The 27,687-nt window shown below is 39.7% G+C and overlaps 2 protein-coding genes across 8 annotated transcripts in view; both read right to left on the bottom strand.

Moving 5' to 3' along the window:
* Window positions 1–4,276, bottom strand: part of adgb (androglobin) — a 45,291-nt gene extending 41,015 nt beyond the window's left edge. For 4 of the 7 annotated variants that reach the window (XM_051960861.1, XM_051960863.1, XM_022212011.2 and 1 more), the window contains exons 1-5: window positions 4,099–4,275; window positions 3,457–3,616; window positions 3,197–3,292; window positions 1,915–1,986; window positions 1,498–1,668 (exon numbers count right to left, since the gene is read on the bottom strand). In XM_051960861.1, the coding sequence (XP_051816821.1) occupies window positions 1,498–1,668; window positions 1,915–1,986; window positions 3,197–3,292; window positions 3,457–3,616; window positions 4,099–4,169 (570 nt within the window). In that variant the 5' untranslated portion in view covers window positions 4,170–4,275. Of the gene's footprint in view, window positions 1–1,497; window positions 1,669–1,914; window positions 1,987–3,196; window positions 3,293–3,456; window positions 3,617–4,098 lie in introns of those variants that run through there. The other 3 variants (XM_051960866.1, XM_051960862.1, XM_051960865.1) reach the window with 3 other exon arrangements.
* Window positions 4,277–5,251: 975 nt separating this feature from the next.
* Window positions 5,252–27,318, bottom strand: rab32a (RAB32a, member RAS oncogene family). Its single transcript, XM_022212041.2, has 3 exons — window positions 26,788–27,318; window positions 12,233–12,510; window positions 5,252–6,399 (listed from the first exon to the last, which is right to left on the bottom strand). The coding sequence occupies exons 1-3, from the start codon at window positions 26,999–27,001 to the stop codon at window positions 6,250–6,252; spliced, it is 642 nt and encodes a 213-aa protein (XP_022067733.1). The 5' UTR covers window positions 27,002–27,318; the 3' UTR covers window positions 5,252–6,249.
* Between the last annotated feature and the right edge of the window lie 369 nt (window positions 27,319–27,687).

Below are 27,687 nucleotides of genomic sequence, written 5' to 3'. Positions count from 1 at the left end.
TATGCAATGCCTTCACGTCATCACAATAAGCACCAAAAGTGGATCTTTCTCCCTAAGTCCCACTGTGTAAATCTTGCGATTGATTCAGCACCCTCCCAGAACTCCTTTGTCCTAACATTAGCTACCTTATGCTTGCAACTTTGCATGCTGTGCTGTGCCAGAGCTTGTTACATGGTTTTTTTTTTTGCGGTGTGGTATATCTGCTGGTCGTCTGCGGGGAGTTTCACACTTCTCGTAAGGAAAAGTAGCACAAGCAGGCGATAATGTGACTGACCATTCGCAGCTGTGTCTCTTGCGATCTATCAGAACAACGTGCACAAGCAATGCAAGCCTCTGCACAGTGCAGGCAGGCACAATCTCACTTGTTCTTCCATTTTCCTGTCAAACCAGTGCCCACAGTGGGAGCTTGATGTGCTCGCACACAGGGTGAAATACAGTGCAAAAGGGCACGTTGTAAGAGAGATGAAGAGACGCGCGCACAGAGAGAGAGACTGAGTTGTAGGATTTAAAAACATTTGAGGTACATTTGAATCAATATGAGAGGGAAAAGATGTTCAAAAAAAGACAAGCGTGGAACAATAAAGGATCAGATGAGCAGGAGAAGAGAAGCAGTCTGAGGAAAAACAGAATGAAATGAGAACGAGGAATGGGGGCTGGGTGCTTAATGCCATCTCAACAACCATCTGCTAGCGTGCTACGGTTGGCACGGGGACTGCTGCCTACAACCGTGTCATGCTTGTTTGTCAAGAGTCACAGTGTTACAGAACACCGTCGCTTTAGCTCTCTTTTTTTTCACTCTCTTGGTGACCCAAATTGTCGTTGCAGGAAGAAGTTCCCCCTCTGAAAAACACTAGTGTCCGCTACTTAGAGATCTGCAGCTCACACTGAAACTTACAGCACAGCAATGGCAAGCTGTATCCCAGTGCAACGATGACTTTTGATTTGGAGCCAAAAATGTGTAAAATCCCCACACTTAACACATAATCAAAATGAATGACGATGCCATGCATAAATTCCTCCCAGCTCACAGATTTGTACCAAGTGTAGATATCTAACTTGAGCCTTGGTCTCTGAGAAGCAGCTGACTCCTGTTAAGCCTTATCTATTCATCAAGCAATGGATGAAGCCCAGCCGCTTTTGGCACAGCAGCGAGACTGATTGATTTGAGCTCTGAGAGGATAAGATTCTCTCATCCCTTCCCCCCTTCTATCCCTCAGTCCATCCCCATTCCCCTCTCATCTGCTGCATCCTGTGGGGTTTGCTGAACAACTTATGCCATCTAACTGTGCCTCGAGAAATGTGTAATAATCAAAGAGTGCATTGTGAAGCAGTGAATTTCTCCAGAATATTTGGATTTCCCACCATATCCTGCATTTTAGCATTAAGCTCAACACTAAAAGCCTTCTCCTTGTAAATGACAACTAACAAAACCTTCTCTGGATCCATAATTATGTGATTAAATGTTTTTGGATGTATGTGTGTATCAGTAAAGCTTACCATCCAGTAAAGTTTGACCACATATTTCCCAAAGCTGTTGTAGAGTGGCACATGACCTTCCTCCGCCTTACACAGCGAGTAGATGTGGTCCCAAGGTCTCCAGCCACTTTGCTCTGTAGATTTAGACAGCGTCCACACAATATACATCTCACTGATGATCCATCTCATTAGCTTGGAGGACAGAAGGGATAAAAAGAGGGAGCAAAAAAATTCTGAGTCTTGAAATCCATTGACTGAATCCTCAGTTATGTGATCTTTAATTCACAGAATCAATAGGGAATTGCATTACTGCAGTCTAATTAATTTCTGTTAGTCAAGCATCACTTTGTTGACATCTGAATTAGGCTATCCAAGGGCTGATCAATACTGGGTAAGAAAAAGTCAGTTTAAAGTGGAGAATAAATATTGAAAACTAACCTCACTGCAAAGCAGATGATCATTGGAAGAAACCAGGTCAAAGGTCATTTGATTTTTGACAACAGTGATAACCTAAAAGTAAAGCACATCATTGTTTTTACTATAGGCACGCTGACTGAAAAAACACAATCAGACTGTCATACAGTTTATTATTGTATGTGGCCAAAACAGAATCATTCGTTATACTAGCGCAGTGGCCAACCAGCTTTAGAAAACTAATTTCACAGGTCATCTCTTTGAAATAGAATGAATTAGCGGCCTACATAATGCTTAACTACCCATCTCACGGCCTAAACTGGTCTAACCTCGCTATGACACTCCCAAGCTTGCGTCTGCGATGAATATTTGACTACCAAGTGAACAGACCCTACCATGTGACTAATTAAATACAAATTAATGGGTCAGATGATCGTGAAGCACATCGCCTGCAGGAAAGGAGGACTTTTGTTTTCTAACTTTGCAAGCAACTCTCATCAGGAGTCAAACTTTAAATAGTTCTGTAAAAAAAAAAGCTTTAAAAAAATCAAAGAAAAACAGACCAGTGTAGACTAAAGAATATCACAGAAGAGCTGCTGAGTGCTCCTGTCTGACTGATTCCTTTTTGTGATTAGCCCGTGCTCCCCTCGTATGAAATTAATGAAATGATTCTGACATCTTGAGTGGAAAGGCAACGTGTGACCTAGCAAGGGCTAATTCAAAAAACAGGAAGCTTCCAGTAATTGCTCAATACTGCACTGAGACAAGGGTAACAGAAAAGTGGAATGATGCAATTAAAACTTCATTGGAGGTGACTAGAGAGCACATTTCCTTAACTACATTTCACACTGTGTGGCAAAGATATACACTTTGTTAAAACATGTAACATCATTATCAAAAAGCTACATGAAGACAGCACTGTGTTCAAACACATGATCTAAATGTGTTCAGTGTACAGTGATACAAGACACTAAACAAACTAATGTGTATTTTTCAATGGTTAATTATTTAAACAGCTAATAATTATAAACAAACCATAATCAATTGAGCTAATGTGAGTTGACATGAAATTACATCATCCGTAATATATGTGAAGCCATAAGTCAGATATACTGGACTCTGTTCAGTACTGTTATCCTTTCGCATTTTTATGAACATGTACATAAACTGAAGGATAAACAGATACATCACAATAGTCCGAGTTCAACCATACTCACCACTGCCAAATTGGGACAGGCTGGCATTTGGCATACACTGCTCAATCTCATTACGAAATATATAGTTGTTTTAGAAGCACAAAGGTTACCTTTTCAGTAACAAACTCTGCAGGGCGCTTCCAAGTGTGCGCTTTCAAAGATGGAGGCAGAGAAACTCTTCCCTCCGGATCTTCAAAAAATGACTGCTGACAAAAGCAAACAAAGTCAAGCAGAGGGACAAAATGTTCAAATGAATTTCCATTGGGAAGTGGGACTCAGAAAAGTACACATTCTCAACGCTGTGTAAACATACTGTTGCTGAGGGCAAATGAATAAATTCTTTCCTAATTTCACACGTTTTCTACCCTACATTTAGAGTATTGGAACTCCTTTTTGTCTTGTGATCTTCGGGTCCTTCTTTTGAGTCCCATTTCTCCTTGTTGACTTCAGCATCATTCCACTCAGGCCATATGGGGAATCTCCCCACACCTCCTAAGCTCTGTGAGGAAGTGGCATCCAGCGATGCTGCTCTGAAATGATGACATATAGCTGATTATCTTCATGTGGTCTTGCCTACCTTTTTGCCAGTATTTAGCATAAAATTTAGCTAGTTCAGTGCCAGAGATTATATATATGAGAATTACACCCATCAAATTCCTGGTTGCATTTGGACAGGGAAGAGATATTGAGTGTTATTGCTGGCTGGCTGCTGTCTTATAATAATCATAGACTGGATTTACACACATGCCATGTGTAACATAAAGTGCAGCTATTCTAAAGTGGCTAGCAGAATTTTTATATGTGTAATATATGAAAAGAAGACTTTCGGTGTAAAAATGTCGCTCCGAAGACGAGATGTTGGCTGAATTAACCCAGTTTGGACTAAAACCTCAAAGACAACAACATGAAGTCAAATCTACAGGGACAGACTTTCTTCAGTGGCTAGCATGTTTCTGATATTTCCATGGTATGTAGCTAAAGCTAAAGCTTATCAACATTAACCCAAACTCACTCTGTCTGTCGGTCTGATAGAGACACTTTGCTGGAAGAGGACTCCTCTGTCTTTGTCTGTCGTTTTCGCATTGCTTCTGGCGTAAAACCGCCACAACAAGCAAACTTTATTTAACGATGCAGGACGCTTGCTGGTGGGGTATTTCTTTAACGGCTCTTGTAAGTTTGAGCGTTGCTACGCAACCCACCTCAACGTGGGCGGGGCTTGGAGCTGGCGCGTCACGTGTTGCTATGGTGTAACTGCACAAATTGGCTCAGAACTATGAGAGGTAAACAAACACCCATTAAACATTTGATTTTTACTGTTTAACATTTAAACTGACAGAAAATGGACAAAATACTAGAAACTGCAATCCAATCCAACACCATAGAATATTGCCGGGGGGGGACTGCACTACTGGCAGTAAACATGAGTTGCTGTAATGCTTGTACATAACCCCTGTTATGCCTCCAGTGCATTCCTGCTCTGCTCTGGTAACAATCAGCTAGGTTTGTGGACGAGCACAATCTCTAGCACTGGGAGCAGCATGTCTGATGACTATCACACACTATTCCTTGAGTGGAGTCACATGCCTGGTCCCTCTCTCTCTCACACACACACACACAAGCATAAAGTCTGTTGCACTTATCACACACATCTTAATGCACAATGCTTTGCATGGAAACTTACTGCAACACAGCAGCTATAGTGCTTTTTTTTCCCCCAAATGTCTTGTGTACATATACATACAGTATCTGTGTTTTCACAGTTTGTGGGTTCTTGCAACAGTTCTGCTGAACTCCCAAGAACCTGCTCCATGCCTTAATACTTGTGCAGCTTGCCGTTAAGAAATCCGTTAATATGAGAATAATCCCAGCTCAGTTTGCTTGATCCGAGATGCGTACGTGCCAGAAAAAAAATGCAAAAAAAATTCTAATCAGAAACATTTGCTGTAGACAATCAACTGTAAAATTCAGAAGGGGAAACACTGTTTCTACTGTATTCAAGTCAAACACTGTGCCTCAAATACATAGTTGATTTGCTGGGTTCCTAAATGAGTCTAAAAACAAGTTATATTTACATGTCATTGAACATTAACTTTTTTTGGTTGCGCACGTAAAAACACTGAATCAATTAAAACATTTGAACAGTCTGATTAAAAAAACAACACAAATCTGTTAAAATGTTTATTCTATTTTGGTCTTGAAGATTTTAAGTATTTTCCACATGTAAACATGTTTTAAAAATCCTTCTCATTTCTTCTGTATACTTCAACAGACTAGCGACCCAAGGCACGACAGATTGTAGTCCTCTGATTCAATTTGAAAATACATACTGTTAATCGAACCTCTATTATCATACCTGTGGAAAGACAATCAAACAAAAGTTTCTCAATGTCTCACATAGTACCATCATTAGAGTTCTTTTTTCTTTTCTTTTTTTTTTTTAACATAAATACTGTATTGTCCATTGGCATGCTTGTAAATGATGGTGTGATTAATAAAACCCCGCCCTTAAAATAGAAAAAAAATGTGTGTATTATGGCACCTTGTTTCAGGTGAAATATGGCATAAATACAACAAATTTTGTCAGCAGTTTTGATGAAAAAAAAATGATAAAACTTAACTATGATGCCCGTTTGCTTACTTTTTACACAGTAGTCTAATTTTAGAACAAGTTGGGACATAAGGATGTGCTGTATGTCAAATGTTTCAATGACATAAACATGGATCTATGTTAACTAAAGAATGACAGAAAAACAATAAAATGTCTAGTTTCACAGACACAGTGGCATCAACATCAACAGAGGATACTTAGAGAAAGCACACTAAAGTAATTAAAAAGCTACAGGTTGTTTTCAAGCTTGAATCTCAGCTTTGTGTTCAGTTTAAACCCCTTCTCAAGTGTGATACAGTCCAGGACTTCAGTGTGAGGTTAGTAGCTGGTGGTGGGCAATCAGGGCTTGTGATGGGACAAAGAGACCAATAAAGATCCTGAAACAGCATATGAACAGCTACAAGAAACTTGGACGTGCAGGTCAGTTGGCCATCGGTGCAGAGAGAAGTTCCTGGAGCTTTGAGGAGCCAAAAACATTCCTATTCCTCTTCGAGACTGTGACAGAGAGAGCTGTGGTGCACTCGATGGACCCTGCCAGTGTGAATGGATTGAGTGTTAGCAGCAGCCTGACTTGCTCTCAGCAGCCACAGGGTCGTTGTCCAGTTTGATCCGGTCTCCATTGCTCTCCTCGTAAGGCAAACCTTTGTCATTAGCCAAGATATTCTCTACCAGGAAACGTGCTGCCTCATCCACGTTGATGTTGTCCTAAAAAAAAGACATCAAAACAGTGTCTGAGTGAGGTGATAAAACACTCAATACTATCAACTTCAGGGATCGATACCAATTCTGATGACTGCTAATCCAGAAAGGTAGACAAACAATATTTGGACTTGATATACGTTAAAAGTAATTAAAACAGCATTTGATAACAGAGAACCTGAGATTCATAAGTCTGCTTCTTTATTGATAAGGGTGACTATAATGTGTAAAATAACAACAGGAGTGATTAAATTATGACAATCTCCTCTGTTTATGTGGAATCAACTGAGGTTGATCAGTTTGTCTCCTGCAGTTATGTCTGTTGTTCTTCTCTATTTTCTTAATCTTTCACTGCTCTATGGCTGTTATTGTCCACTAAGGTCCATATCTTAAGGCATTAAACATTAATCATTGTTTTCCAGATTTGTTTCATGGTTATCTTTTGGCTGCCTTCTAATTTAGCCGTTAGCTGATAGTATTTCCTCAGCTACTGTGAGAGAAGCTAATTTCTTGGTTTGTAGCAACGGCTTGGGTTTCTTCTGAAATACATTTCTGAGAACACAGACTGACAACATACACAGACAGATGGCTGGATCAGACCTGAACGCATTTAATTTAGCAATAATCAGTTGATAAAAATACTGGTAATTAGAAACATGCCAAAAATAGCCACGGTAATCAGCCAGGCCAATATTTGGTCTATACCTAGCATATGTCTACCTTAGTGGCAATGCAGAATTTTCCCTTGCTCCCGTCCTCACGATAATGTTTATAGAAAAAAGCAAGACTTGAAATGGAGGGATTAAACATATAAGCCATGCTTTGTTTGGTATATTGAATAGATTCTGTAATTATCTCAAACTACAGTAACACTTAAACTGGCTCATTTTTTTTTGTCATGAATTTTCTTGACAAACTAGCTAAATTGTCCTTTCATGAAGAATGACAGCACATGTCAGCAACTTGTGTTTATACAAATGAGCTCACGAAAGCAACACTGGAGTAACCAGTCTTAAGGCAGCACAGGCAAGGTAAATACCACTATTTGCTTTTGTCTTTCACACTGTGACCAAAAGCTTTAATTCCATGGGTTAAAGCAGTCATGAGTATTAATGGCAAATACGTACACAAAGACGCCTGAGGGGTGTACTAAGGAGTAAAACTAATGTTTAAGCGAGGAATGTTGAGCCAAAAGCAAGAATTTTCCGTTTTAGGAAGGACTCTCTCGCTTCATCTGCTAGATCCTGTTCAGGTGGAGGTTATGTTCAAAGATTGGACTCTAAATCGGCCAGGTATGGCAACTAAATGAAGCCATGCAGTTACAGCAGCGCAAACTATATGCGTTGCCATGGGAAGCTACATGTGTTCAATTAGTGATGGAGAAAATGCATAAATATGTTTTTATGCTTCGACCTAATTATCTACCAAGTTCATGTTCCACTACTATTATTGAAGGTGATAGAACACAGATTAGAAAATCGATAGGTCTATTGGTATTTATCGCAGAGAATATATTCAGTCAGTGACATTAACTTCACTTTAATTTAACCAAAAACAAAAGTGGTTTCCACGTATCCTTCATTGTGGAACAGTGTCAGACCTAAAATCACTTTATTATCATGTTTAAATGACTGAAGTTTAAGAGCTCTAATGTGCAGCTAAACTGAGAGCACATTGAGTGGTTGAATAAATATATTAATTTACAGGAATGACAGTTTTCTACCAATGTTCCTCTCTTGCATAATTTGCTGTAACAGTGTTTCTACCATAGGAAATTTTTATTTTTTCATAGCTCTCCACTACAACAGCTGCAGAACTGAAGTACGTGGCAAATAATCAGTCCATTTTGTTCACAGGAAAAGTCACGTAACATGTCAGTCTTCCTAATATAGAAAACCTGGATTAACAAAGAAAGTTGATAACCACCGTCTTGATACCCATAAACTCTGATTTGGATTTTAGGTTTAGTCAGGCAAGCTTAGTCAAGCTCAGCTATGTCAAACCTAGCTTAGCAGCACACCACTAAGGAATATCTTGAATAAAGACAACCAAAGTGTGAGTGTATATTCAGAAAACATGTGGTTTATTATATCAGAAAGTATTGTAGCTGTAAATAAAATGCTGTGCTACAAAACCTTTCGGGCTTTGGAACTTAAATTGCTTAAAATTTACAAAATTATTTAGAAATCTGGGAAAACCAAAGTCCACTCTTGAAGTTTCTTTAATTGAGACATTCATGAATGCAACAAAAATAAGAGTGTTTTAGGGTGTTATGTGTCATTTTTTAAAGCAAAAGGCATAAACTAATCAAAACCAGACTATCTAAGTTACTGATTATATCATAGCTAAAGGTGATGAGGACCAAAAAAATAAACAGCCCCTTAATGTTTCACAGAGGGATAGCAACAACCATAACAAAACTGTGATTAGAATAATACCTATCTCACCATGACTGTGCATTATTCTCCTGTCTAGCCTTGATGGAACTATATGCCTGATCATAGTGAACAGTCAGAAAGTTTGGTACTCCCTGATTCCAGTCACAGGTTGTTGTGGGTTGAGTTTAACACCAGCATGACAGGCACACAAAACAACAACACTTCACTGCACTGGCAGAGAGGAAATGGCTTTGCACACACCCACACACTTCACATGACACAGCACGTGACACAGCTCCAGGACGAAAGTTATCTGGAATGACTTCATAAAGTCGACTCATTCCCAATTCAATAAAGCACTACTACACGTTGAAGTAAAACAGATGGTTATTGTTTAACAAAAAAATAAATACAAAAAACTGCACGTGTCTTTAAAAGTGACTCGCAAGTTTTGCAGAAGACCGGCTCGGTAAGAAAAAACAAAAATGACGGGAAATGGAGAGGTCAGGAAAATATGGGAGGAGGTTCGCCCTGGAGTCTCATAGCTCAGAAGATTTTATTTGCAGGAAAACCTACAATGGTCACAAGCAGGCACATGCAGCATTATGTCAGCTTTGTGCGCTCACACGGTTACCTGCGGATGAGTCACATATATAAATGGATGACAAATTAAAGGAAAAAACTGAACCTTTTGACTCCTGACAGTGAAGGGATACAGTGATGTTAGTAGGGAGCATTTTTCTGGCATAGTTTGGGTCCACCATTGGCACAAACATGTTTTGAGTGATCCCCTTGATCCTAAAATGAAACATTTCGATCTTGATGGAAGTGGTTTCCTCCAGGATAGCCCCATCCACAGACCACAAAAGCTCACTGAATGGAATGAACAGTATGGAATGATGTGTTTTATGTTTTGACCTTTGCAATCACCAGATCATAATCCAATTAAACACCATGACACTTGAGATTTTTCCTTTAATTTGTCATCCACTTGTATAACACACCAATAAATACAACTGCAGTAAGTAAAAATGCAGATCTGTGTACATTTGAGGTACTTTTACCACTATTTTATACATGTATACTGCTTCATTTATATACAAAGCCTATAATCATTCAAATTTATAACATATGGTGTATTTTCATGAATTAAACAACCCAGCAGTTTAAAAACTAGTTGGAATTAGTGCCACTTTAACTAACAGTAAGTAATAATCACCCAAATTATAATACTACGTCGTCTTTCTAGACATTAACCCAGTTGAGGATGTAATTTTTGCTCCTGTGCTCAGTTTTCACTGCAATACAAGGTCTAACATCTCTATCGAAACAGCAAAATGTGGCTGGGAATAGACAGAACTGAAAAATGCTCATCTTCAGTCAAGTATGACAACGTTAAAATGACATCGTAAAAAAGATCATTCGATTTCATTCTTTTTTGCACTCATTCTCCCTTTTCGTCACAGGTCTTTTGTCATGTGACTGTTGGTCACAGCTGACTCAGTCATGGCTGCTCAGTTGTGCTGAGGAATGCTAATTTTTTTCTTCTTTTTATAGGATCGAGTGGAAACAGTTTATTTTGGTTGATTTTTTTATATGAGGCATGTAGAATAAAGTGATTTCAATGAAATATCTTAATTTCAAGCTTCGATTTGGCTGACATGACCAGCGGAAGGCCCATCGAACGGTTAATATTTAACATTAGTTTTAAATCCAGTGTTTGGTTTTGGGGTTGAAAGGGTTAACTGCCACTTTTACTTTGGCCAACATTACAGGCTAATTGTCCAATACAAGAGCACAACACAACAAGACAGTTACACTAAACCTGTGACACCGTGACTCAGGTTAAGTAGTGACGCTATAAAACATTATCTTTCACAAGCCTAACCTTTTGATCCTCGCTGCTCAGGGCTGCAACATCAATCAGTGTCATGCGATACCATATCAAACTAACAGATTTCTCACTGGTTGTTGTGCTCCTATGGCAAAGACATCAAACACCGCTATCATTTGTGCCATTTTTAGACAACCGTAGCTTACTTGTTTTGAAATGTAAAGATACACGGGAGCTCTTATTCTGAGGCTCAGCTCTGCTCTTGGACTAATCATCTACAAACCTCTAAACTTAACGTTGAATTTTGGATTAAAAGTGATTACTGCTGACTGTGTGCCCGACAAAAACCATTACAACATGTACTTATTTCTCAATAACCACAGCAGAACCAGGGTGATTACACCATTCAGAAGGGGCCCCGCTTCCCCGCAGGATAATTTCAGAGGATTTCCTGTTTACCACGAGAAGTGAAGGAGATATTCAGTAAAAATGGCAAAATGTCTGGTGACTCTTTTTATTTTTACTTCGCCACGTGGGCCTTTCAAAGCTCTGATCCAAAGATCTGATTTGCCACAAACCTATTTGTGTATAAAATAAGATGTGAATCCAGCCGTAATCATGTTTGACGATGAGTCAAGGTACATGAAAGGAAATCCGTACCGCAATGATCCAAATACTGCTGTAAAATACTGCTGTAGCTTGGTTTAAAACAAAGAAACACTGGCACAAATTAGGCATCAAAGAGGGGGAAGTATGTTAAAGAGAAGTCTGTCAAACAGACATTCAAAAACTGAAGAGAAAGAGGTCTACTTCATGGATACAGAACATTCCAAAAGTTTGGAATCAAGATCAAATTTGTACATAAAGATCATAGTTTCACTGGTGTACTTTGCAGCAAAATAAACATAATTATCATTATATAGAGTCACTCATCAAAATACATTTTTACTACAGCTATCAAGTATTTGTATCTGTACGCTTGTTTCTTTACTCAGTTATTTCTTTCTAGAAATTTGTGTGGTAGTTATAGGGATATGGACACAGCTGAGATTTATTGGGATTTTTGTATGCAAACTCTCCAAAGCCAGACAGCGAAGGTGAATGACGCAAGTTGTGACTCTTGCAAATCTTCCCAACCCTAAAACTAAGCCCTTCGTTTCTTTTGTTAACATTTATTCAGCCACTGTCTGATAACTTCAATGTATACGTAAAGGGAAACTGATGAAAATGGTGCTTCAGCTTCCTCCCACAGTCTAAAACATGCCGAGTTTAATTGGTGATTTTGTTCATAGGTGTAAATGTGAGTGTGCTTGTTTGTTTCTATGTGTAGCCCTGTGATAGACTGGCAACCTGTCAATGGTGTCCTTTGCCTTCGCCCCAAGTCAACTGGGATGTATTCCAGCCTTCCCGTGACCCTAATGAGGATTAAGCGGTGTATTGATAATGGATGGATAGATGGTGCATATCAATGAAAGCAAAGTCTGTTCATGCAGTAAATACATCCCAAAAGCTACAGAATTCATACTGTTTTGTATTATTTTTACCCTTTTAAGAAAGGTACTGTGAACAGAAACCTGAATTTGCTTCCAAACCTGTAATGTACTCATGTCTGGTAAAGATTTCTCACCTTAGCCGATGTTTCAAACCAGCCCAGAAAGCCAGTCTCTTTGCAGAAATTGTCCATTAGGGCTGTGTTGTTGGAGCTCTCTTTCTTCTGGTCGCATTTATTAGCCAGCAGCACTGAGGGGATGGGGCTGCCATTAGCCAGCTTCACCTTACTGTCCAGGTCGTGCTTCCACTTCGAAACGGCCTCAAACGTGGAGCCCCTCGTCACGTCGAACACCACAAATGCCCCAACAGCCTCTTTGTAGTAGACCCGCGTCATGTTCCCAAATCGCTCCTGGCCTGTGGGATAGAAAGAAAATTCAGAGGAGTATTTGATAGAGCAGTTAAAGTCTTGATGACTTGTGAAAGAATCCTGCAGAAAAATCTGAATCAAATAGCATTTTAAGAATGAAACCAAACGTATAGCCCTGACAATGTAGTATTTTATTGCCCACTTTGACACAACTTGCCGAGAACTCAACCATTTTCCTCTAAATGTGGACTAAAAAAAACGATGAGGACAGACACGGATCTTGTTCGACCTACTTTCCCTAATTTGCCAAGGGCCTAATCCGCGCACAGTGAATGGCAGAGGTAATCTGCCGTAATGCTACGCCCATTCTCTTCAGTCATTCTCTGAGAAAATCTGAAATATTTCACACAGGCAAAGCAAAGGGGAATTACCAGCGGTGCATGGAGTGTCGCTGTCAATCTGGGAAGGTCTTTTAGTTTATGTTTCAGATCAACTAATTGAAGTCACATCGCATCAGTTCCTCAAAAGTTAAGCTAAACAATCCTCATTTGACTCTTTTACTAAACACCGAGGCACTAAAACATCTATTGACAGCATTTATTTTTGAACCGTTTTTTATTTTTCCATTTTATTCCAGTACATTTGTGCTTTTCGATGCCAACAGATCATGGCAAGATCAATATTTGAATTTGCACAACTACAATGAAATTTTACAGAGGAAGCATATTCTGGAGGTGAGAAAATAACATGAAGGACAGCTCTCGAACACATCTTATTTCATTTTAGTGTGCAGCGGGGTGTACAGAAGCAGCAGCCCAGTAAAGGCAAATGAATCTATGATCAGCAGTTAAACTGGCAAAAACTCATTCTGGTAACACTTGGCTGACATCACATTCTCAAGCACATGTATCTGATCCAAAGATGCCTTGATTTCTGCCTCATATCACTTGAAAGACCCATAAAGCAGCAGCTCATGTTATTTGCTCTGTGTGGTGACTGATTTTCAGCACAGAGGAATGGGCTATAGAGGGTTGTTAGCCGAATCAAATAGTAGGATCAAGTACTTGTTGAGAAGAATCAAAAATTAAAGTAGGATAGGACTCCATTTAAATTGTTTATGCATGCATTGCATGGATGCTTCCAGCAGCTGCTCTTCTTCCAAGTGCAGGCTTGTGCACAGGTGAGCTGTACAACAAAATACAATGTAGTCAATAGCAGAATACATTCAAAATCACACTTTTGACAATAAAAAACATATACTATATCACCATATATGCTGTTTAATGACCACTCTGGCATAAAGATGGACTGGTTATCTAAAAAAAGCAATCGATAAAGGTTAGCTGGGACAACCTATGCCAGTACTGAGCTCCCCTGAGCACCACTTACAGCTAGAAGAGCGGAGCACAAGCATTAACAAGGGATAGCTGTGATAATAAGCTCTGGCTGGTTCTAAATGCAAATTTTAAGACACACACTTGTGGAGATTCTTTCAAAGAATTAATCCTTTTCATGCCGAGAGCCTGCGGTTAAAATGCCCTCTGTGTTTCAGAGACTTCTCAGAAAGCAACTACTTTAACAGACAACAAAAGCAGTTTTACATCAGGAGTTAGATAACAATTTTTGCTTTTCCTCCTGCTTCCTCTTCTTTTAGAAATAGTTTCTCAGACACACATCCTGAAAAAATGCTTCCAAACTGGTTTCATGTTTTTGAGATCAGTTACATCATGCATTCATGCATTACACTTTGTACATCTGATATATATTTGTGTGCACAAGTAATTCATAGGCACCGTTAGGAAAAAGTGCAGTTCCTAATGTGAGTGCACACACAGTAGATTACAATCCTGTGTGTAGATTCTGTGCATGTATTTGTTTTTCTGCACTTCTTTCTTGTATTTGTGCAGCACAGTACTGATACAGAGGGAAGACGTAACAAGGTCCAACCAGTCGGAAGTCACACTAGAGACTCTGTTGCTAAGGATAATTCAACCCATGTGGTGTGTCTTCTAACTATTCAGCCATCAGGTCACCCCCAGGCCTACGAATCTGCTCATTTGTTATCATTTTCTTTTAAAATCTTAAGTATCTGCAATTACGGCAGGCGTCCAATGTGATAGATTCAGCACATATTTATGCTTCACTGCTCTAAGAGAGCCTACAGGGCGAGTCTAATTGTGCAGCATATTAGACGTCTAACAGCCTTCACTGGTGCTCAGTCACAAAGCAGAAAACGAACCAGGATTAAGGAACTGCGAGCGCCGCTTCTCCCAGCAAACTTTCACTTTACTGGAGGTACCTAACCCGACCATGCAACAGAAGTGGAGTGGCGTGGCGCAGAGCGGGTGTGAGCGAGAGAGCGAATACACTGTGGGGCCCACAGGCCTGACGGTAATTGCTCATAATTGAGAGTCTAATTTTAGCTGATATAACCCCAGGTGAATTCACCAGAGACACGACACAGTGGGATAAAGAGCCGATAGACTGAAATAAGGCTTTCATTTCCATGGCTTGTAAAAGCTCATACGTCCAGAAGAGTGAAGGCAAGGGCAGGGGAAAAAAACGAAGAAGACATGACGGCTTAATCATTTTCGCTTTTCCCATTTTATTGCGAGGTCTGACTGAGCTGGACGCAATGAATGGAGCAACTGAACTGTACTGACCGCAGAGATGGTTGAATATCTTCAGCTTTAGTTGATGAAAAATGTGCTGAAGAATATGGTTTATTGAACAAAATGAAAGAAAATTAATCTTAAAAGCGATGAAGACAGCAGCATGAACGGCAATAGAATGATGTGAGGAAAAAAGAGGAAAAGATGGACAAGTGCTGCTGGTAAAATGACTGCCTTTTCTGTTGCTTGCTCACCTTGGACAAGAACCTCATTTACATAAAGTACAGTTTTAACTTTCAGTCAGTATCTCTAATTTCTGATTCCTGTTCTGAATCTGCAAAGAAAGAGATTAATGTGAGGCGAAGCAAGATGACTGACTTCTTCTGGAAAGCGAGCAGAAACTGACAGCGGTCCACATTCGCCACTTGATTTTCTGACACATCCACTCCTTATTGCTTGTTCGATAGACAAGCAGAGGCAGTGTGGGAGTATTAACATCCCTTCTTCCTTGGACACAACCGGCTCAATATCAATCAATATCGCTGAATGTACACTCACACACACGCAGACGTGACTCTTCTACGGGGTAATGAGTTATGTGGGGTATCGATAATGTGCTCGGGTTTCCCCACACGAGTCGCTAACATCAAATGACAGCAAATCCCAGGATGCCCGACCTTTCAAGTGTCACTAGTAACTTCTAATAATCAGTCCACAAGAATCACATTGTACAGTACTTACGATCTAGTGTTTAATTTCTTAACCTTACAATTATCTTTATTCTTAAGAAATATGTCCATTCCTTTTATTAAAACTGATTGTTTGGTGAATAAAATTTAAGAAAATACTGAAAAATGTCCTTGACAATGTTTAAAAGTGTTTTCATTTTGGCTGACAGACAGTTCTAATCAGTTAGAACTAAACAGGTCTCTTGGATTAAAGCTGAAACATCTTCGAGAACCAAAAAAAAAAAAGCCAAGTGGCTTTTTTACTGAAGCCCCTAGGGTTAAAATGAAAGTAAAATAGTATAAACATACTACCATTCAAAAGTTTAGGGTCACTTAGAAATGTTATTATTTTTGAAAGAAAAGTAGTTTTTTCAATGAAGATTGCATTGAATTAATCAGAAATCCAGTCTAGTCATTGTCAATGTGGTAAATTACTATTCTAGCTGGAAACGGCTGATTTTTTAATGAAATACATAGGGGTGCAGAGGAACATTTCCAGCAACCATCACTCCTGTGCTCTAATGCTACATTGTATTAGCTCAGTGTATTGAAAGGCTAATTGATGATTAGAAAACCCTTGTGCAATTATGTTAGCACATGTAAAAGTGCGAGTTTTCATGGAACACATGAAATTGCCTGAGTGATCCCAAACTTTTAAAAGCATAAAAAGCACTGAACGCGAAGGTGTGTCCACACTTTTGACTTCTTGGTAGTGCATAAAAAAAATAATTAAAAAAATACTACTTTTGTTAAACCATTTTGTGTCATATCTTCAGGTCATCACTTTAAATTTCTCTTGCATTCCTGCTCTTAATTAGCCAGCTGCTTGTCTCTTTTGTTCAAAAAGAAAATTGACTTTATGAAGATGTTAGAGGTCAGAGGTCAGGGATTTGTGTAGGTGTATTAATGTTATGATTTCTACCACTCACGGACGGAAGCACATAAAGAAAACAGATTGGGAAGTATCATTCAAACGGTGTTTTTCTAGTCTATTCTGTTCTATCCTCCATTAGTCTCATAATTTGCAATATTCCATGAGATCCCTGCAAAAATATAGGACTTTTTCTTATTTTTTCTTCTACACGAGGAACAAATATAATAACACTTAAAGCATTACTGAGTGTTATAGGCTCCTAAACCAATCAGTATAAAACACAGGAATGGATTGAGCTGTGTGAACAATCGAGCATTTACACAGCGAATGCCACAGAGGAGCATGAGACTGCAGAGAGAGCTGCGTCAAACTGCGCGAAACTAAAGAGAAGCATGAACTGTGGTGGAATTTCAAGTTTCTCTTGTTTTTTTTTTTTAATTTTAAAAAAAAAAGGAGTGGGCATTTACATTCACGCCGTCGATTATTGGTGCAGTACAGTTCAGTTATGAACACGCATTGCCGGACTACTTGATGAAAGAGTTTAGCTGCAGTCATCTCTGTTTTGTTGTGTGGGAGAAGCAGAAAGAAAAGCAAAGTCTCATCATTATCCATAGCCCTTAGCAACCCCGGTTTCCTCTACGGTCGTACATATCGCCATCCTGTGGGTGGGTTGCCATAGAAACTGTCCAAGCCAGACATGGCAGTAGCAACAGCAGCAGTCTCCGTCTGTTGTTAGGAGGCAACTGGCTGTGAACTCCCCCCTCCCTCCCCTCCCTTCCACTCCCCTCCCAGCAGAACCACACTAAAATAATACAGATAGTCATTAAGGTAGTCGGCACGAGTTTCTAAAGAGCGGCTGTGAATTATAACACATGACCGGCATGTTCGAATTCCTCTCAGCAGCATGTGAGCGGTGACTTACTACAGCTTACTACAGAGCCTGGACTGAGGGAAAATCCCCAAACTTTAAAGTGGTATTACCCTTGTTCTACCCCTCTACCTCGCCCGGCCTCACCTCCAGCTCCAGCGCTGGAGCAGCGTAAAGCCTTGCCACAAGGTTGCAAGAATTTAGCTCATAACGATAATATTTGTTGTAGAATATGATACAGAATTACTACCTATTAGGACGAGTAACAATAAAGAACAGGCGAGGGGAAAAAAAGGTTTCTCTGTCTTCTTATTTATGGTAAAAATGTACAATAATACACAAGTGGAAGAATTAGCTACGATTGTGTACCATCATAGTGTATAAATACCCTGTGACAAGTAAAATGTTCTCCACTACATTTATTAAAAGCACTAATTACGTTATTGGTCAATTTTAGAATACTCTTTGTGGTATTATGGGATTAAAATTGCTGATGTATTCATAATTGCCTTATTATTGACTTTATATACTGCTGGGTCATTTATAAATTTCCTCCTAAAGATCAATGAAGTTTCACCTTAATCTAATAATAAGGCATCAGTGTGGAGATTTCCAATGACAGTGTATTGGTTGGTTGTATTGTGTGCTATTAATATGCCTGAAAGGTACAAGTAGAGTAAAAAGTACAGTATTTAGCAAAATTGCAGTGGTGTAGAAGCATAAAGCAGCAGAAAATGCAGAAAATAAATACAACATAAATATAAATATTAACAAGAAAAGCACTCAGAGAGCGCAGTACTCTGCCAAGGCTGTTCATTCTAATGCATTACATTGTTAGAAATGCAGCATTTTATTTATTTTTTAGAAATGCAGCATTTGTTTTTTAGTTATTGATGATCAGAAATCACAGCAACATAGAATGTGGCCATTTAATATAGCTGTACCCACAAACAAAATGACCTTGACATGAGCATAGTGTCATGCATGTGTACGTCAAGTACAGATACCGTATCGTGCTGCCTAAATATTATGTGGTCGGCAGGAATTGATGGGACTCTGAAACAATCCCACAATGTAATCAGTTGTTCTTTGTGTCATTTCCAATGGATAAGTCCCAATAAGTCTGCAGTGGTCGATTTGTAGTAGGATCACAATCATGTGATCATCAGCAGGCAGCTCATGTAGTGTTCACTTGTTGTCATAGTTACAGTGATGTCATGCCACTATCTCGCAATGATGCAGAAATCTTTAACAAATCCATGGATTCAGACTACAAGCTGCATCACTGCCAAAATCTAATCACTTGGTCCTTGTGTCATTTCTGACCTTTCCTGAAAATTTACTCCAAATCTGTTGAGTTCTAAGTAATGTTGCTACCAGACGGACAGATGGGCAGACAAACAAATGGCGATCGCCACATAACTCCACTGCGTTTTTTAGCAGAGTAACAATATGAGCAGTAGAAATACATATTTAAGTATACATGCTTAGTTACTTCTCACGAGAACCTGACCAACGTATCAGTCAGCTGATATTTTCAGCCAGTATTGGTCAATCAGAGATACTGTATATGTTGTATTGTCACTGCCGATATGAAAACTTTTTTTTTACATAGTATATAATGTGAAACAATATACTTGGAATATTTTTTACAGGGTGTAAACACATAGTTTGTCAAGCATAACAGACTCCAATGTTTAAATTGGTTTCAGGACTGTCTGCAGCACATGCAGCAGATTGCATACATATCACAGCTGTGCAGATGTTGGTGCAGAGTGAACAGCTGTCTTGATGATGAGTGGCGAGCTAATTTTTGAAAAATATTGCTGGAAAGTTAATAAACCGTGACCCCATAATGTTCCCTCTCTTTTCATTATACACTACCATTTCAGAAGACTGTGGAGATGATCAGCTTACGGCTGTGAAACTCTGTTGCACCACTTTCACTTGAAAAGCAGGCCACGTATAGAAGGTGGTAAATCAAGTGAAGCACCGAGGAGCTCCTTCAGGCGTGCGTTTGGTGTCAAGCACCAAGAAATGTTACCAATGTTACTGACAGAGACGGGTGACAAATGAGAGAATAAACTCGAATAAAGAAGCATAATGAATCCAGAAGCTCCTAAACAGAGCAGTGAGCGATTTCAGAAAGAGGAAAAGACTTAGCGAATAAGAGAATTAAATGTGGGAAAAATCGTATTTCCATCAGACTCGTCAGAATCGACTGAATCTCCGCCAAGAAGCGCCGGAGCTGTTCTGTCAGCCTGTGACGGCCCGACGCCTCACTGAGACATTGTTTGCTGGTTTCTCCTTTAATTTCTCACCCGTCGGTACATTGTGTTTTCTGCTATTTTTGTAGCACTTACAGTCCCTTTCCAGACACAAACCTTCACTTCCACCTCCCTCGACGGTGGTGCCGCTTGTCACACGACGTGCTCGACAATGTCTCAGCGTCGCATTCAGCATGCACAGTCACCGTTGGCGAACACAGCTAAATTGCTTGGCAGTAATTTGGTTTCACTCAGCAGCTCACAAGTAGAGCTCAAACAATTACTGTACTAGTCCGATGACAGAAAAATAATCAAAAACATTTGATTAATCATTTGATTTCATCTCATCTATGGAGATTATTGTGGGATTTTCTTTGTCTTACATGATGGGAAAGCAATTATTATCAGGTTTTTTCAATCAACACAAGCAATCGGAAATAAATCACTTGGTAAATCGTGATTTCAGGAGTTGCTTTTCTTGCTGTTTTCTGACTATTTGTACACCAAATAACTGATTGATAAGTTAAGTAAAATGTCCTGTTTGGATTAAATAATAGAGACATCATTATTCAAATCAAATCAAACGTTGCAGCACCACTTCAACAAATATTCTGTCTTAGTCTAGAACTCTGATTTTTCATTTAATGAGTCTAAATTGGTAAAAGCATCAAGTATTTACCAAAAGCCCCCCAAAAAACCTCAACAATCAGGCAAAATAAATGTCATTTTTGTAAGGCAGGTTTTCTTTTAAACAAATATCATCCAAATTAATATATTTTCTGTAAGGAAGGTTTTTTTTTTTCTATTTTATCTTTCCCCTTCCATTTTCCAATAAGAAGCCTAAATTGGTAAAAGCATCCAGAATTTAGACAAAATAAAGCAAAAATTACACAAAAATCAGTCAAGATAAATATATTCTCTGTAAGGCAGGTGCTTTTTTTCCACCTATATTTTCCCTCCCGTCATCTTGTAACACCTCAGATTTATCTTGAGACCTCTGGGAGTGTCTGATCACCAGTGCTTTTTGCTGACCACAAGCAGTTTTGAGAGACAGAGGGGAGTTTACCCGCTAAGTGTCAGGGTTCAAGATAAAACCGAGGCTCTGAAGGTCGCCACTGTGCTGGGAACCGCTGCACACATCCCATTACTGTGCGACCTTCCTGCCCCTTTCAGAATGTTTGATTTGACAAGGTGCAGGCCCTTCTTCCACTCTGTGCAATGGTGATAATCATCCTGTCCGCTGGCTTAGACAAATCAGGAAGATAGCAGCAATTCTAGGTGGAAAACGGGGGTGGGAAAAGCCACGAGCCACTGACTTCCCCACATCTTGTAGGAGTCCTCTGATTACTATCATTCCTCGCAGACTGTAATCACCGCCGAGGTTGGTAAAAGACAAGTCGGAGGTTGCTCTACGCGTTTGCCAAGATGATAATTCCTTCTCCTTTTCTGCACAATTAAATGCCTTAATGGTCACTCATTAATGGTCTAAATGATTTGGCAAATATACCTCCAGCTTTCAGTCTTCTGCGCCCACGCTTGGTTGCTTTGTTCATCAGGCCAGGATTCTGTGTCGGTGTGAGTAGTAAAGAATCTGTGTTGATGAACTTCAAAAGTCAGACTATGTGTTGAGGATACATCGATTATCGTGGCCGATATTTGGCATTTTTCCAGTTATCGTACCGGTCCTGTTATCGATCAACAATTGTTCAATTAAATGTTCTACGTCAAGTCTGAGGAAGCAACTTCTCAGTGTCTGTAGTCTTAGAAAGACCAGAGTCTGCAAAACCAAAGCAAGAAACACAAGTCGTAGTGACAAACCAGGAAATTAGCTTCTCTCACAGTGGCTAAAGCTACGCTAAGTTAGAAGTCAGCCACAAATTACAATGAAACAGAATGTGGAAAAGCATAATTGATAATTCTTTAAGATATGGGCCTTAGTGGGCAATAAAAGTGATAGAACAGTAAACGATTAAGAAAACAGAAGAAGAGCAGACGCAACTTCAAGCAGTTTTCACAGTCTGACGTGAATAATGTTTATTCAATACAGAGGCTGTAAGAACAAACATAAGCAAAAATCTCGACATTTTTTACTGACTGCAAAAAATGTTTCATTGTCTTACATACACTATCGTTCAAAAGTTTTGGGTCACTTAGGCAATTTCATGTTTTCCATGAAAACTCACACTTCTATTTATATGCAAACATGATTGCACAAGGCTTTTCTAATCATCAACTAGCCTTTCAACTCCATTAGCGAACACAATGTAGCATTAGAACACAGGAGTGATGGCTGATGGAAAACAGCCTCTGTACCCCTATGTAAATAATGCATCAAAAATCAGCTGTTTCCAGCTAGAATAGTCATTTACCACATTAACAATGTCTAGAATTTATTTCTGATCCATTTAATGTTACTTTCATTGAAAAATAAATGCTTTTTTTTTCAAAAATAAGGACATTTCTAAGTGACCCCAAACTTTTGAATGGTAGTTTACCTCTGCAAATTTCTCTTAAACACTCCTCTTCCATTCTGGAAAGCTACAACCCGTCGTCTTAAGACCCAATCAGGATGTATATGATCACATCAAAATCCTCTTTTTTAATTTCTGCCAGGTTAGCATTATTTCTGTTCAGCCCAGCGTGACCTTAGGTTCAACTCAAGAGTGCAGATGCAATTTCCAGTCTTAACGCCTCATTTTGGACTCCATGGGCTTCCGTTGGGTTGCCGCTTTCCACAAGATTATTTAGTGCATGCATCAATTCAGCTGACACATTAGGTTTTCCAATCTTATCATTGTTTGGACTAAAATCTGATTTACACATCCTATAAGCTTTGTTTTAACATTTGTTCAATCTTAAAATGGCCCAACAAGACGAACTGATCGATGTCAGTCGAGAGCATCCAGTTGAATCACTCCTATTACCATTTTACATATTCAGTTATAGGGCTGCACAGTAGCTTGGTGGTTGGTGCCTTCACTTTGAGTCAGCTGGAATAGGCTCCACCTTCCCATTACCCTAATGAGGATTAAGCAGCATATAGACAATGGATGGATATTCAGTTACAGTCACCCTTATTAATGAAGAAGCCCAGTTATGAATGACAGGTTCTCTGCTCTTCCATGCTGTTGAAACATTTCCTTTCAGTGTAGCGGTTCCAAATAGGAGTCTTTCTTTGTTAACCCCCTAAAGAAGCCCATGTCAGTCAATCCCTACTGTGTGTAAACAAAGCTCTGTTCTCGCAATATACTCAAGCATTGTTTCGATGAATGATAACAGTCTATCCGAGTATGTGTCAGTGTTTTATTTACCCTGGCAGATCCTCTGTCTGTCTGTGACAGGCAGACAGACAGACGTCCCCAGCTCTCAGCCACAGATGCCCCTGCACACTGAGCTCAGGGTGCCAGGGCCCGAGTGGCGGCGGGGGAACGAAGCCCTCGCTGCCAGTCAGTCTGTGACAGACATGGAAGGTGGTGCGATGATCCCCCTCAACACCACCGCGACACCCAAACGCTCGCCCCCTTTTCTGTCAGTGCTGTAAGCGATGGAATAAATATCAAAACAGCAGTCTTCTAACCATCTGTCCTGATCTGTCTCAGCATATGAGGTTGGTTTGATTGAGGGAAGAGGACGGAGCTGCTCGACCATGACCAAAAGTAAGAACAGAATATATCTAGAAGCAGGTTTTTTTCTTTCGTCTTCTTCTCTCAAAGCTGCCTTAAAGCATCACTCACAATGAAAGAGCCGCTACAATTACATTAGTGCAACATTTGTGTTACTATTCCACCAGTGGAATCTGTTGAAAAGGAAAGTATCACTTTGAGGAACAAGGCCGGTGAAAAAACCCCACTCCTTCACTGTACATATTCGCATGCGAGTTCTGTTTTCCACTTCTTAAAAATCTGACAGAAGACCACAATGGCTTTGACAAACAGCATCTGACTCAAAAACAAAAACCAACAACAAGAAGACAGGACCAGATGAGGAGCCAGAACTGCCCCTTTTGGCCGAGACTCTCTGAACAGCGTGTACTAGCAGCACACCCTATTCCCTGCAGCACATGTTAAATCATTTGCACATGGTGTTTTAGCAACAGCATGAATATTTGGAGAAGGCTTGGTTTTTTTCTGAGCCTAAACATGTATCTATCTCCAGTATATGTATTATTGCTGGTTACCCAAGTTGTGGTGTTGTAAACTGCAGGTCAATCTGCACGAGACTATGGAGCATGTAGGTGAAGTGCAGTTTTAATTTCAGCTGACATAAGAGGTCATTTATCATCCCAGTCGATAGACCGATCATAAGCCTGGTCACCGATATTTGGTGTTTTCCCCATTATCAGTATCTGGATTTTTACTGGCTGATTATTGATCAATTAACGTACGACGCTGGATCGGATGCGGCCTCCTCTTTCTGTCTGTCGTCACTCTGTGGTCTCAGAAATGTCTCTCAAGTAGTAAAAACTGAACAAGAAACACAAGCTGTTGCCACAAACCAGGAAATTAGCTATTTTCACAGCGGCTAACGGCCAGCAGCTAAGTTAGAAGGCAGATTGTTAATAATTCTTTAACCCTATAGAGCCCACCGGACCACCAGCGCTACAACGACATATTCATTTTTGATTGCTGGTAGATTTGAAACAAAATAAGATAAATTGATCATTCTTTTTGCATATAAAATCTGGAGAGTTACACGAACATTTCACGCAATCACCATGTGTCAGAGCGCTTTTTCGTTGCAGTCGTGGGTTTGTAAAATTACACAATAAAGAGCACATAAAAAAAATTTTAAAACGAGAGCATGGGATATTAGGCAACTTTTTACATTTAGAAATTTGAAGGATACAGCTATGCAGTTTCTGTATTTTGAAATATATGTGGAAAAATATTTAATTTTTTTTAGGTTTATAGCACTTTTAAGCAATTTACTGTAGTAGTTACAACATAAGTCAATGCATATTATTAAAACTCGGAATATAAGGGTTATATTGATGTAAAGCAAATGTCAAGGAAATGAAAATACTCCACAAATTGCACTAAAGTATGAAAAAATGTAAGAATATGTCTATGTCCAGGCAGACTTGCACAGTGGTATGCCTTAGATGGCTACGATATGAACCTTACTTGGCAATAAAAGTGAAAGAACAGAGAAAGATTATGGAAATAGAAAAGAGCAGCAGATGTAACTGCAGGAGACAAGCTGATCAATCTCAGTTGATCACACAGAAACAGAAGAGATCATTTATCACTCCTATTTCCATTTTACATATTCAATCATAGCCATTCTTTATCTTTGAAGATGACTTGCTATGTAGTACAGTTTTCCTGCTATCACATGCTGTGAAAACATTACATTTGAGGTATATAAGTGCCAAATATCGGTTACTGACCTTCCCTGACCACCAAAAAACCCTAACATTGGTCAATTCCTAGTGGGTATAGATCAAACATATTTGCTAATGGACTGTCATGTAGTCAGGTAAATGAATAAATAAGGTTTAGAAAGATTGAAACAACCCGAAAAAGAAGCAAAAATGACTACATTTGTCTGATTCCAGGTTCTCAAATAAAAACATACAGTATGTCTCTTCTATTTTGGGACATTTTGTGCAGAAATGTTCGCCATTTTCTGACTTTTTAATGGTTTCATTAAGAAGGTAATTGGCAGATGAATCAAAAATGAAAATAGGCACTGGTTGCAGCCCCGTATGTCCATCTTCCATAAAATATCTGCCCCTCACACACCTTAATTTGAACATGCCCATCCCTGCAAAAGACAGCTACTCCAACTGTCCCCTCTCTACATATGAGATCTTGATTCTTATTCATTGTCTAATGCATTTTAATGTCACAAGAGACAATTTAATTTTCATATCTAAGCTGCCGTAATATAAATCATGTGTTAGTGGAAACGTCTGAAAGAAAAGCACATGATCCCATTACGATGAACATGAAGATAGCCAGCAAAAACTGGCTTTTTGAGTTCCAGTATTGTCAGAACAGTCTTTTTCACAAGTTCTGATGTAATACTGGTGGTATGTTTGCCTATAGAGACGCTCAGTTTAATGTGAAATCTCAGATACACCCTCACCCACTCAACTTCCAACCCTCCTGCTTGTATCTGTCATCTTCGTTTGATTTGAAACTTTCTGGCTGCTTCTCGTCTTTGCTCATCTCATCTCACCTGTCCTTTTGAGACTTTTTCCTGTTTACAGTTTGATATTTTTTTCATTTTTTGTGCCCAGAGATGACAAACACTGTGAGCTGCCTGCATGTGGTGTTGGTTGTGGTGGTAGAAGAGAGGCAGAGAGAGAGAAAGAAGGGGGTAGAGACTTGTATTTACACTGCTCTGATTTCTCACAGCTTGCTTACTCAAGCTGCTGGAATGCAAAGGTTGCCATGTGTGCCAAGTTCAGCAGACGCTGAAGGAAAAGTTACCTAAGTTTACTGCAAGCTTTTGTAGAAATGCAAAGGAAATGGGGAAGTTTGAAGACACACAGTGACAGTGCAGCATGAATGATGACATGAGGTAAAGATAAGGGGCTGTAAAGGCACACGGGGAGTTTATAAAGACATTTTAGTCCCATGTGAACATATTCCAAGGATCTGATGGTGAGTTTAACTGAGTTGGGCGGCGCTCAGTCGGTAATAACAACGTGACCTAAATTCCATTGACAATTATGAGCTGCTGTGATCAGAAAGTGGAAAGCAGACATGATCAACCGGCCTGGAAATTCCTCTGGGTTAGAAATGTAAACCTTCACATGCATTATTTTTAAACCTGGCTGCATTTTTGGGGGTAAATATCACCATCAACGTGGCCAATTGTTTGCGTAAATTGGCGAACTTTGCTGCGCGTAAACTGTACTTTGAAATCTCTCCAAAAGGAGGCTCGTGTGTGAAAGTGAAACCTCTCTAACGTTTCCAAACAATCACTTTTAGAGACACCAAAAGTCATTTTTTACAAGATTCTTACCTGCTATATCCCACAGCTGTAACCTGACCAGGGTTTTGCTGTCCCAGTTGATAACTTTTAGCGCAAAGTCGACCCCGATCGTCGCCCTGTAGTGCTGCGAGAAAAGCTGGTGGACGTAGCGTTTGATGATGCTGGTTTTGCCCACACCGAGTTCCCCGATCACCAGAACTTTGAACAGGTATTCCTTGCACTCAGACACCGAGCCCCCGGCCATCCTGAGACTGACAGCGTTGCTCAAAACAATAAAATAAAAAGAGTCACAGGCAGATACTTGCTGCTTCTGCTTTCACGCTCATACACGCCTGAGAGGTCTGTGGGCTGGTCACACAGCTGAGGGTCAGATGCACCAGAAATTACAAGTAAAACCCCCCTGACTCACTCACACGTACACTTCGTAATTCTCTTCTCTCTCCTCCTCCTCCTCCTGCAGCTCAACAACCACCTGATAAGTCATAGGACCCGGAAATCAAGGAAGCTTGACATATGCTTCTCCTCCTCCTGCTGCGGTTACAGTAAGCTTTTCATGTGTAGATCAGGAGGTCTCGTACCCATTCCAAGTAACCAGCTATGAGTCTTTACGTGTTTCTGTTGAGTATTCAATTTTAATTTCAGGGAAGTGGAAGAAAGAACTTGCAGCAGATGATTGGTGTGAAAATGGCATGAAATTCTCTGATTTAAAGTGATGTTTTATTTGATCAGTCATTGTTTTCTCGCTGGAAATGAGGAAAACAAGTGACAGAAGATGGTAAAACACCGTGGTAGAGATGTTAATGGTTGATTTGAATGAATAATCTTACTTTTTTTTTTGCTTAAAAATGCTTAAATCTCTGTATTTGGTGTAGAATGCTGCTCCAAGACCAAAAAAGCATGACTCATGTAGGAGCATCTGTCCACCAGCTA

Source organism: Acanthochromis polyacanthus, chromosome 16 (genome assembly GCF_021347895.1).
Source record: "Acanthochromis polyacanthus isolate Apoly-LR-REF ecotype Palm Island chromosome 16, KAUST_Apoly_ChrSc, whole genome shotgun sequence".
Lineage (NCBI taxonomy): Eukaryota > Metazoa > Chordata > Actinopteri > Pomacentridae > Acanthochromis > Acanthochromis polyacanthus.
Note: the sequence above shows the minus strand (reverse complement) of the source record. Positions and strands in the feature narration are given on the sequence as shown.

Excerpts from the sequence above, each read along its gene's own strand:
- rab32a (XM_022212041.2), bottom strand. The coding sequence starts at position 27,001 with ATGGCCGGGGGCTCGGTGTCTGAGTGCAAGGAATACCTGTTCAAAGTT. Across the intron at positions 12,511-26,787 it reads ACAGCTGTGGGATATAGCAG|GCCAGGAGCGATTTGGGAAC; the intron begins GTAAGAATCTTG and ends TCTATCCCACAG. Across the intron at positions 6,400-12,232 it reads GGTTTGAAACATCGGCTAAG|GACAACATCAACGTGGATGA; the intron begins GTGAGAAATCTT and ends TCTTTTTTTTAG.